The sequence below is a fragment of the Quercus robur genome, chromosome 3, assembly GCF_932294415.1.
Source record: "Quercus robur chromosome 3, dhQueRobu3.1, whole genome shotgun sequence".
Taxonomy (NCBI): Eukaryota; Viridiplantae; Streptophyta; class Magnoliopsida; order Fagales; family Fagaceae; genus Quercus; species Quercus robur.
In genome coordinates this window covers 46,932,411-46,944,780 of record NC_065536.1, presented here as the reverse complement: position 1 = coordinate 46,944,780, position 12,370 = coordinate 46,932,411, and the positions used below count along the sequence as shown (strand labels likewise).

Below are 12,370 nucleotides of genomic sequence, written 5' to 3'. Positions count from 1 at the left end.
TTATGTGGTCAGGGAATTTGAAATCATTCAAAAAAAAAAAAAAAATAGTTGACAACAATGGCAATTCTTTCCTTTTAATGAGGCTTGATCTTATATTTTGTTTGCACATATATTTGGTATAAAGGGTGATATCAGAACCCAACATTGAAACCATTGCTTTCTCATCATCATTGTTAAGAATCTCCCTTAAATTTTTCATTATTTAAAATCATTCAAAAAAATAGTCCACAACAATGGCTTTTCTTGACTTTTAAAGAGGGTTAATCTTATATTTTGTTTGCGCATATATTTGGTGTAAAGGGTGATATCAGAACCCAACATTGAAACCATTGCTTTCTCATCATAATTGTTAAGAATCTCCCTTAAATTTTTCATTAATAAGAGCATTCTTATCAAACCTTTCAAATGCTAAAAATCTTATTTTTTTAGCATTTTTAACCCAAAAGCTTGCTCCATCAAATGTTCTAAATGGTATAATTTTTGCAATTGATGAACAGTGCAATCTCATATTTGAGACTGCACTGTTCACCAATGGTAAACCATATATTATTTTTTTATTCAGTGGGGTCCACTGAGAAGAAATAGAGGAGAGAGAGGAGAAATAAAAAATTATTAAAAAATAATAAAGAAACATTATTTAAATGAAATGGTAAAAAAAATAGAAGTTTTGATATAGGTGGTATTGTAAAGTGGTGTGTTAAATGTTATAAAATTGAGTTTTGAGATGCTAAATGCTATATTTTTTGACATGTTTGATGAGAATGCTCTAAAGGTATGAAAAATTGTTCTCACGATTTTATTACTTGTTATACGTGGTTGTAAGAATATTCTCATTAAGAATGCAAAATGCTATAAATGCTAAATTTTAACATCAAGTTCGTAAAGAGCACCAAAAAGCAAGCTACAACAAACATACTAAACTTAAAAAAAATAATAATAATAATAAATAAATAAATAAATAGCAACTGATCTACAGTGAGCTTTCATCTTTGAAAGCTCACTGTAGCTCCAATCTTTAAAAAAATATTATTATTTTAATGCTTGTGGTGGAAAATGTAGATTGTGTAGTTGTTTTTTATTATTTTAATGAGTAGTTTTTATTATTTTAAACGAAATGGTAAAAAAAAAGAACATTTGATGTTAAGTGTATTGTAAAATGAGTTATTAAAATTGTTAAAGTGGTTTTTTGATATGCTAAATACTAAAAAATTTAAAAGCTTCAATGGAAATGCTCTAATTAAATCAATTTTCTAGTTAGCATGAAATATATGCCTGATTGAAGCAATAAATATATACATAATTGTTTTTTTCATTATTTTTTGGCTTGATTTTGTCATATATTCGAAAGATCAAAGATAAGAATAATTATCAATCATTCAATCCAACATATCAACAACAAAAAATAAATCTTTATCGGCTACCTCCAGGTCCTGATCATTCACCATGGCACCATGGGTGGGTATCAACCTTTTCCATTGATTGGGTTCAAAATATTTAGAATTCTATCTGGGCTCAGCAAGCCCAATGATCTTTGAATAGGGTACACTTTCCTGTTATAGAAGAGTACAACTGTTCACATTTTAGTCAAAGACACCTGGATTAATAATGATCTTGTTCTAGTGTCCAATTAGTAGGATAAGGTGGGATAAGGAACACCATGACGAGGATTTTTTTTTTTTTTTTTTTTTTTTTTGATGAGGCCATGATGAGGATTTTGAGCAATACAGGAAGCGTCAGCTTTGATATTTTTTCAATAATGGTACCATTAAATCAAGAACATGTAAATTAATGAAAAAACAATTCTTTGATTACTAGGTATACAAAGTCGTAGACGCTTGGGAAAGTTTCAATTTCATGTTTTTGAGTCAGCTAAAGTTTCGATAGTATCTTCTTGAGCTAAACTATATTTACGTAAGAATTAAATTAAGGATATTGATTTACACATCCTTCTCATTGCACATCATCCCTACACATAATCTATTTTACGTTTTAAATATGAACATTAATAAAATTTAGAAATATTACACATAAAATTATGGACATTATGTGTAAAGAGGTAATTTGTAAAACTAAAAAAATGAATGGTACAAAGCGGGATGAAACAAAACAGGATCCTTTCCATTTTAAATCCTGTTCATTTTGTCTATTTTGCAATTTAGATTTTATTTTCTAGATCTAGTGTACAAACAGCCACATCATTTTCGAAATGTAGATGAGCTGTATGGATCAGCAATGTATCAATTTTTATAGAACCACTGTTAAGTATTAATTATCATGTGCCCATATGTCTAAATGAATGAACATATTTTTACTATTTAAAAAATATTTGTTCATGGCTTTTTTAAGAAGTAATTACACATAATTTTGTAGTGTAAAATAATGACTTATTTTTTTCTTTCACACAATAGTAGATTTCACTAATTAAATATATAGAAGAGCTCACTATTCTTGTAAGAGGAGGAAGTATACAATCATTATATGATTGGAGTCTTATAATTTTCTACGCTGTTTAATCCTTAATTTGTATACATATAGTTGACATGAATTATATATATTGGGTTATTCTTCAGCACCCCAACATGGAATTATCTTGTTTATGTTTTTTTTCGTTTTTGATGAACATGGAACTACTGCTTTCTCAACATCATATCTGATAAATTCCATGCTTGATTTTTATCAATAAAGGTTTGATATACGTAGAAGCCTTCACAAATTAATGTAGAAATATTCATTAAAAACATAATAATAATAAAGAATATTTCTCATCATTTCATCACTTGCTGCTAAATTGGTGTTTGATTTCGTCATGATGTCATTGAGACATCAAGATAAGAATTATCAATCAAACAAGATGGTGAATCCTTACCTATTGGCTCCCGGGCCAATTCCACGAAGGCAGCATGTGAGGGTATCAAGTATCGACCTTTGGCATTGATTCTATGAGCATGCCGAGTGATCCTTTTAAAGTTCACTATTTTGTTTTTGAAGAGACAACCGTCCACATTTTAGTCAACTTTTGAGGCTTAGTAGAAAGATAAGGTAAGATTTTTTTTTTTTTTTTTTTTTTTTTTTTTTTTTTTTTTTTTGAGAAAGGAAAGATAAGGTAGGATAAGGAAACCATGATGTGAATTTTTTGCAATATGGGAAGCTTCAGCTTTCATAGTTGTATTCAATTAATCACTATTCAGTAGTACTAGCTAGGTCCCAAAACTGATGGGTGATCAAGTCCTCAAGGTGGTTATGCAGCCAATAATATTAGGAGTTAATGATCATGCCATATTATTCACGAAATACATAATCATTCCTTTCATCCTCACATCGTGCATCATTGGAAAAATTAAACATGTTCATCATAACATTTATCACCTAACCCTAGCATGCTATTCATTATATTCTCAATTTATAAATAAGCATTTCATAATCATCATGCTAGAGTTTCACTCAAGAACATACTTAAATGTTAGTCCATTTCATCAAATTTCAACATATTGTGCAATTTCAAAATTAAACTAAAACGGGAACTAAACTAAGGTTTAAATACACACATGCATGCATCTCCTCTTACAAAAAGTTTGATGGGGGATTACTTGATAAAATAGAGTAGGCTGCTGCCCTTGCTTCCTTGAGGCGTCGCCATGAGCTTTCTACCGTTTGGATAATTTTTTTTAATTATCGTTTATTTGAACTTTGATTCTATGTTGTTGTGTATATGATTTTGACGAAGTTTTAAGGTTTTTTATTTTTTTCATGTTGCTATGGTATATCTTTTTCTTTTTTAAAAAAAATTATGTTATTATAGGCAAGTGATTTTTAGTTTCTAGTTCACTTGTAATCAAAATGAAGGAGTGCTTTGTAATTGTCAAATTCATGTTACACTTAATCATTTATAAATGAAGAATTTGATGTTGACTTTGTTGCCTTTAAAGCTATAATATTATTATATTTGTTTGATTAGTATACTAATTTATATTTAGATATTACTAAAATTACTAATTTATATTTAGATATTACTAAAATTTGTTTGATTAGTATACTAATTTATATTTAGATATTTAGAAACTTTAGTGTTAGTGTAAACATAGTGATGTATGCTATGCAAATTACATCATATGATGCAAATATTTGTTTGTTTATGGATGAATCATAATCTACGTGATTATTCAACATACAAATTAAAGTTACTATCTTTCTTTTCTTTTCTTTTTTGCTTTAAATATGAAAATAAATAGGATTTTACGATTCACGATTTTATCTACCTCCCACAATCCTATGTAGGATCCCAATTTTGACAACCTTGACCATGAGCCTCGAACCTTTCATGTAAAGTACCACTACCCTATTATTAAAATATTTTTATGATAACATTATTTGTTGATGAAGTATTTTGGATTATAAAAAGAGTCTACTCTACCCCAAAGTGAGAATCATCTTCCTCCTTTCCTTTTTTTTTTTTTTTTTTTTTAAATAATTCTATAGTTGGTGAGAGCTAGGAGATTTGAATCTTGAATGAGTCCAAATCTTCTATCCCACTCTTCCTGCTCCACTATATACTCCACAAATAAAAACATGTCACTTGTCTATCTAATTTATTAAATGCTAAATTTATGTCTTATATTATTTCAATTTCCTAAAATAAATAAATAAATAACTCATCATATTTAGGTAATTGAAATAATAGAATGCATAAATTTAACATTTAATAAATTAGATGGACATGTGGCATATTTTTATTTGTAAAGTATATAGTGGAGCAAGAAGAATGAGACAGAAAATTTAGACTCATTGAGTTACAAGACTTTTGACAAGAATCGGCTTATTGATAGAACGATATATAATTAAGTGATGTCTCATAAATGAGATATATAAGGATAATTGAAAATAATTCAACTTAAAATCTTTCGTACACAACTTTCTTAACTTAATTCAATAACTAATGCTACAACAATAATGACAATTGCCAAGAACTTTGTCATTTAATTGGCATCTCTCTAGTCTCTATGCTTCTAAGGGAGATGTTTAGAGTTTCTCTTATTCCAAAAATCAAAAAACAAAAACAAAATAAAACCAAAAGAACTGAATAACGATAAACTACGATAAATATAATAACGTAAACAATGTTACCAACAGAGAGGTTCTATGGTGTAGTGGTTAGCACTCTGGACTTTGAATCCAGCGACCTGGGTTCGACTCCCGGTAGGACCTCATAATATTATTATTCACTTTTTAATAATAATTTTCCCAAGTTTTTTTTTTTTTTTTTGATAAAATTTTTTAACCTTTCTCCAGAACTGTTTTTCGTTTATCTACTCCGATTTACCATCACTTTGCTTCCTTTTCCTCTCCAACCTTCGAATCAGAGAATAAGCCGATAAACATCAATGGAGAAATTCAAAACCCTAGAAATCTTGCAGAAAACCCCAAAATCCCGCGTCTTCCACCTCTACCTGAACCGTCCATCTCATCGCAACGCACTTTCACGTGACTTCTTCTCCGAATTCCCCAAAGCCCTCGCCTCCCTCGACCAAAACCCTAACGTCAACGTCGTAGTCCTCTCCGGCGTCGGAAACCACTTCTGCGCCGGGATCGACCTCGGAACCCTTGGCTCGTTCTCCGAAAATTCCGACTCCGATGACCGCGGGCGCGGCGGAGAGAAGCTCCGGAGACATATCAAGTACCTCCAGGACGCGGTCACCGCGATCGAGCTGTGCCGGAAGCCGGTGATTGCTAGCATCCAAGGGGCGTGCATTGGCGGTGGAATTGATATCGTGACCGCCTGTGACATAAGGTATTGTACGGACGACGCGTTCTTCTCGGTGAAGGAAGTTGATTTGGCGATCACCGCCGATCTCGGAACGCTTCAAAGGCTGCCGGCGATAGTCGGGTACGGTAACGCTATGGAGCTGGCTCTGACGGGTCGGAGGTTCTCGGGTTCGGATGCGAAGCAGTTGGGTTTGGTTTCTAGGAGTTTCGGATCCAAGGAGGAAATGGATGAAGCAGTGAGACTTATCGCTGAGGGTAAGTTCTTCTTTTCACAGTTACTTTTTTACCGTCTGGTAAATTTGTATGTGATTTTGGAATACGAGTATTTTGGCTGAATGTGGCAGAAAATCGGGTTTATTTCTGATATGGATACTTTTCAAAGTTATTTGGAAAATTGAGGAGAGAAGCAAATTTCTGATATGTTTCTTAAATGAAAAGGGGCAGCATTACTTGATAAATTTTACTTTGATTAGGAGAAAAGGAAAGACAGTTTATGGAAATGAGGGGTAGAATATGTGTTTGGGTGCCTCTTGCTCAAGATACTTTTCTCACTCCAGTTGTCAGAGTTATCACCCTTGGTAATAATCTTAAGCAAAAGGCATTAATTAACGTTTTAGCTACTGAAATTTTGCTTAGTGTGTAAGGAATGAGAAACTTACTACTGTCATTTTGAAGCACCATATGAATTCGCAATTGAGATCCCTTATGTCCATAGTTATATACATTAGGATAGGAACAGAATCTTTAGGACTAATATCAAACTTGGTTATTTTATCCCCACACACACACACACAAAAATCAAACAAACTTAGTTATGGACTTCTATGAATGTGATCTGCCATGTATATAGATGGTTAATTAGTGTTCCCCACCGCCCTTTCAAAAGTTAACTAATCATCAAATTGCTTCTTTCAAGTTAGTAGAAGATGTTTAGAATTAGAATATCATGTGCGGAATGGCAATGAGTTGGCTGTTGGGGGAATATTTGTGTGCTCAAGTTTCATGCTAGTTCTTTTGGTTTAATTTTGTTTGTCCTCAATTGAGTTAGTCTTATGCAATACTCAAAATCTTAGTAGCACATTTATTTTCGCAAATAGGAAGAACTCCAATGAATTTTACATTGTTTAGGAGAAAAGGAAAGATGAAATAGAAACAGATGAATATGGTAATGCAGAGTAGAGTAAGCATTTCGTTCTCAGTGCTCAAAATACTTTTCTGTCACTCTCCCAAAATGCCAGAAGTATTATTATCTTAAAAATATTCTTTAAGCAAATGGCATTTGTTTACTCTTTAAGTACTAATAATGTTTATGGCACAGATATTGCTTCCAAGTCTCCCCTAGCTGTCACGGGAACAAAAGCAGTGTTACTAAGAAGTAGGGATATGAGTGTGGAACAAGGGCTGGATTATGTTGCTACTTGGAACTCGGCTATGCTGTTGTCTGATGATTTAACGGAGGCAATCTCAGCATACACCCAGAAAAGAAAGCCTGTTTTTGCAAAGCTCTGATGGTGCATGCAAGGCCTGCATTTCACTGTATTATCTATTTATGTTTTCAGCTAAAGAATTAATAATAAAGCTACGTAACTGTCCAAATTAATGTGTCTATACTCTATACATTTAAATTGGAAGCTGGCTAGATTACCGTCTCAACCTTGTAATAAGTAATATATATATAGTCTCTGTAAATATTACATACAGCTATTTCCATGCATCATGTCAGAATATTTTCAGGACTAAAACTAAGATGTCTGAATAAATGTTCAAACCCAAAAGGCGAAGAGTACCTAAAACAATTCATGCGTATTAAGGGTCCGTTTGGATACAGTTAAAAACTGAAAACTGAAAAACACTGTAGCAAAATAATTTTTAAATGTTTGAATAATATTATGGGACCTATTTTTAATGAAAAAATTGCAGAAATATGAGGTTTGTGGGTTTCGTGAACAGTGCACAGATCCATTGATGTGCTGAAAATGGTTGAAAAGTCAAATATTATAGCTACTGTTCATAAACAGTAGCGATAACAGTAAAATTTGTCCCCTAAATGCGTGCCAAAAAAAAAAAAATGCCAGACGTAGACGCGTTGGCTTTTTCAACCGAATCCAAACATAACCTAAATCTCATAATTAATTAAATAAGTTTTATGATTAAAATTACACATGAATAGTCATTTTAGATATAAACTCTAAACCTGTTAAATATTATAGCAAATGTGTAAAGTATGGCTATTTTTCAGATATTTTTTTAAAAGCACTCTATTAGTTCAATCTAAAATTAAATTTGACGTGCAAAGTGATTATGATGGATACGTTAAAAAAGAAAAATAATTGAAGTCACCAGTTTTTAACTTGGGGCTAGTTTAAAAAATATTCATTTAGCATTTTGTACCATAAAATGAATAAATAGGTCTTGATATCTTGTTGCTTCCCAAGGGGATGGTTCACGAATATTCCTTATTAGTAAAAGAGAGAACTCAATTTTTGTTATGGGTCCCTTTGGATACAATTTATTTTTGCTGAAATTAAAAATTGAAAACTGAGAATACTGTAGCAAAATAATTTTTAAATATGTAAATAGTCCATTGGAACCTATTTTTAATATTTTTAAATATGTAAACAGTATATATACTGTTTATAAACAGTAATTTTTCTCTGAAAGTCAATAACTGTAGCTTAAAAAAAAAAAAAAAAAGCGCGTTTGAAAACGCAAACGTGTATCCAAACCGGCACTATTATTACTACCACCTCATGGATTATTCCTTGGTTCTTGCTTCGTGATCATCCTCTGGAAACCTGGCTTTGAGACTATTAAAGGTTGGTCTAGCATATTTCGGCCTTTGGTCTCTTCTCTTGCTACTCTTTTTTACTTTTGGGTTTGGGTTCCAAAGTTTTTGGTTAGAAATTGGTTTGCAATCAAATTTTCCTCAAGAAAAAGAATAACAAAGTACAGAGTGGCGTTGCCCAAAAAAACGATATGTTTACATTTTTCTTGGACACGTTCCAGGTACACCGTTTCAGTCTTCAGATATTCATCGGCTTTTTCCTTCGCTGTAACGCGTCACACACAACTTGGAAAGGCCCCAATCACATTTTCGCCAAAAAAAAAAAAAACAATCATAGTAGAAATCTAGCAACTTCCTCATCCCTCTATAAAAAATAAAATAAAAAAGACCACAAAAATGGTGTTTGCTCAAATGTTTTTCTATTTTTTAAAAAATAGTACTCTTTATTTATCTAAATTCGGGATTTATGTATTTTTTTATTGTGATTTATATGTTTTTTAATAACTGAAGCACCTAGAGTGTGATATGATGTATAAAAAAAAAAATTAACATACACACAAACACATATATCTTATCACACTTCTAGGTGTTTTGATTATTAAAAAACACATAAATCTCACTAACAAACATATATAAACCTCAAATTAAGATGAATGGAAAGTAATATTTAAAAAATAAAAATTTGAAAAGACTGTAAGCACTCGCAACAGGAGTGTGAAGAGACTAGTAGAAACAAATTATATATTAAAAAAAAAAATTTACACATCATCATATTTTTATTCAATCCCATTTATCAATTGGGTTGCAAACATCAAGATTAGTGATCGTGTTCTAGTGTAAATTTAATTCCCAACTTTTGACACTTTATTACAACTCCATTTCACAACTTAATACAAAGATAAGGTGGGATAAGGAAGCCGTGATACAAATTAGCATGAAATATATGCCTGATTGAAGCAATAAAATATATATATATATATATATCATATCATATCATATTATATTATATATAATAAAAGTTGAGCTTAGAAGCCGTGGTTGTGTCAAGTAGTTTCACCAAATTACAGAAATTTTTTTAGAATTTTAAAAAAAATAGATATAAATTTTTTTTTTTCTTATCTTCTACTCCTATAATTTCTAAGTTGATAAAAAAATATTAATTTGATTACAATCCAAATTCTTCATCTAATCCTTTTTTTTATTATAATTTTTAAGTTAATAAAAAATATCAATTTGATTACAATTCAAAATCTTCAGCTAATCCTTTTTTTTTTTAATTATATTACTACACGTAGATACAATTTGAAGGGGAAAAATGTGGATTGTTTTAAAAAATTTTATAAAAGACTTTTAATTTGAATACAATTTAAATTTGTTAAAATTTAAATGATAAAGTTTTACATAGTTATACTATTTTTAAATTTTATCCCTTAATTTGAATAAAATTTAAATCTGTTAAAATTTTAATGATAAAATTTTACATAAATTATATTATTGTTAAATTTTAGATTTTCCACAAATTCACTATTTCTTTTATGCAAAGCCATAAATTTACTTCACTTCCACATACTCAACATTCATGGGTGAAGAGAACTATGGTTTTTTTTTTTTTTTTTTAATTTTTTTTTTTTATATCTGTTGGTACTTAGTAGATATATATTATCCATTAACCGATTTTTTTTTTTTTTTTTGGAGAAAACATTAACGGACTTGATATGTTTTCGTTTTTGCTTTTCTTATAATAATAATAATAATTATTATTATTATTATTATTATTATTATTATTATTATTATTATTATTATTATTATTATATTTTGTGCTCAATAACTATTTAGATAAGCATTATACAATCTGACCATATCTACAATTTTGTGGCTAAAGTGAAAATGAGTCATGTTTAGAAAAAATTGTTGCAATTTGGAAAAGCCATTTTACATAAGTAACTACTTTTAGTGTTTAAATAAAACACTTAAATTCTTTGGATTTCCTCTTAACACAACGTGACTTTTTTTTCTTTTTCTTTAGAATTATTATTTTTTTTATTATTATTATAATATTTTGTGCTCAATAACTATTTAGATAAGCATTATACAATCTGATCATATCTATACAATCTGACCGTATCTATAATTTTGTGGCTAAAGTGAAAATGAGTAATGTTTAGAAAAAATTGTTGCAATTTGGTAAAGCCATTTTACATTAGTAACTACTTTTAGTGTTTAAATAAAACACTTAAATTCTTTGGATTTCCTCTTAACACAACATGACTTCTTCTTTTTTCTTTAGAATTATTATTATTATTATTATTATTATATTTTGTGCTCAATAACTATTTAGATAAGCATTATACAATCTAACCATATCTATACAATCTGACCATATCTACAATTTTGTGGCTAACGTGAAAATGAGTTGTGTTTAGAAAAAATTATTGCAATTTGGTAAAGCCATTTTACATAAGTAACTACTTTTAGTGTTTAAATAAAACACTTAAATTCTTTGGATTTCCTCTTAACACAACGTGACTCTTTTTTTTTTTTTTTTAGATTTTCTGTTCACACGTTAATTTTTTCATATATTATATATTATATATATAATAAAAGTTGGGTTTAGAAGCCGTGGTTATGCCAAGTAGTTTTACCAAATTACATAAATTTTTTTAGAATTTTTTAAAAAATAGATATAAATTTTTTTTGTTCTTATCTTCTACTCCTATAATTTCTAAGTTGATAATATTAATTTGATTACAATCCAAATTCTTCATCTAACCCTTTTTTTATTACAATTTTTAAGTTAATAAAAAATACCAATTTGATTACAATTCAAAATCTTCAGCTAATCCTTTTTTTTTTTTAATTATATTACTACATGTAGATACAATTTGAAGGGGAATAATGTGGATTGTTTTAAAAAAAATTTATAAAAGACTTTTAATTTGAATACAATTTAAATTTGTTAAAATTTAAATGATAAAGTTTTACATAATTATACTATTTTTAAATTTTATCCCTTAATTTGAATAAAATTTAAATGATAAAATTTTACATAAATTATACTATTGTTAAATTTTAGATTTTCCACAAATTCCCTATTTCTTTTATGCATAGCCATAAATTTACTTCACTTCCACATACTCAACATTCATGGGTGAAGAGAACTATGGTTTTTTTTTTTTTTTTTTTTTTTTTTTTTTTTTTTTTTTTTTTTAACTCTGTTGGTACTTAGTAGATATATATTATCCATTAACCGAATTTTTTTTTTTTTTTTTTTTTTGGAGAAAACATTAACAGACTTGATATGTTTTCGTTTTTGCTTTTCTTATTATAATAATAATAATAATAATAATAATTATTATTATTATTATTATTATTATTATTATATTTTGTGCTCAATAACTATTTAGATAAGCATTATACAATCTGACCATATCTACAATTTTGTGGCTAAAGTGAAAATGAGTCATGTTTAGAAAAAATTGTTGCAATTTGGAAAAGCCATTTTACATAAGTAACTACTTTTAGTGTTTAAATAAAACACTGAAATTCTTTGGATTTCCTCTTAACACAACGTGACTTTTTTTTTCTTTTTCTTTAGAATTTTTTTTTTTTATTATTATTATAATATTTTGTGCTCAATAACTATTTAGATAAGCATTATACAATCTGACCATATCTATAATTTTGTGGCTAAAGTGAAAATGAGTAATGTTTAGAAAAAATTGTTGCAATTTGGTAAAGCCATTTTACATTAGTAACTACTTTTCGTGTTTAAATAAAACACTTAAATTCTTTGGATTTCCTCTTAACACAACATGACTTCTTCTT

The 12,370-nt window shown here is 29.0% G+C and overlaps 1 protein-coding gene and 1 non-coding gene across 2 annotated transcripts; both read left to right on the top strand.

The window, feature by feature from the left end:
• The first annotated feature begins 5,130 nt into the window (after positions 1 to 5,130).
• TRNAQ-UUG (transfer RNA glutamine (anticodon UUG)) lies at positions 5,131 to 5,202 on the top strand. The gene has a single exon. It is a non-coding gene; the product is annotated as a tRNA-Gln (tRNA).
• An 82-nt stretch (positions 5,203 to 5,284) lies between these two features.
• Positions 5,285 to 7,413, top strand: LOC126718103 (delta(3,5)-Delta(2,4)-dienoyl-CoA isomerase, peroxisomal). Its single transcript, XM_050420182.1, has 2 exons — positions 5,285 to 6,015; positions 7,079 to 7,413. Exons 1-2 carry the CDS (start codon positions 5,379 to 5,381, stop codon positions 7,267 to 7,269), a joined length of 828 nt encoding a protein of 275 aa, XP_050276139.1. The 5' UTR covers positions 5,285 to 5,378; the 3' UTR covers positions 7,270 to 7,413.
• The last annotated feature ends 4,957 nt before the right edge of the window (positions 7,414 to 12,370 follow it).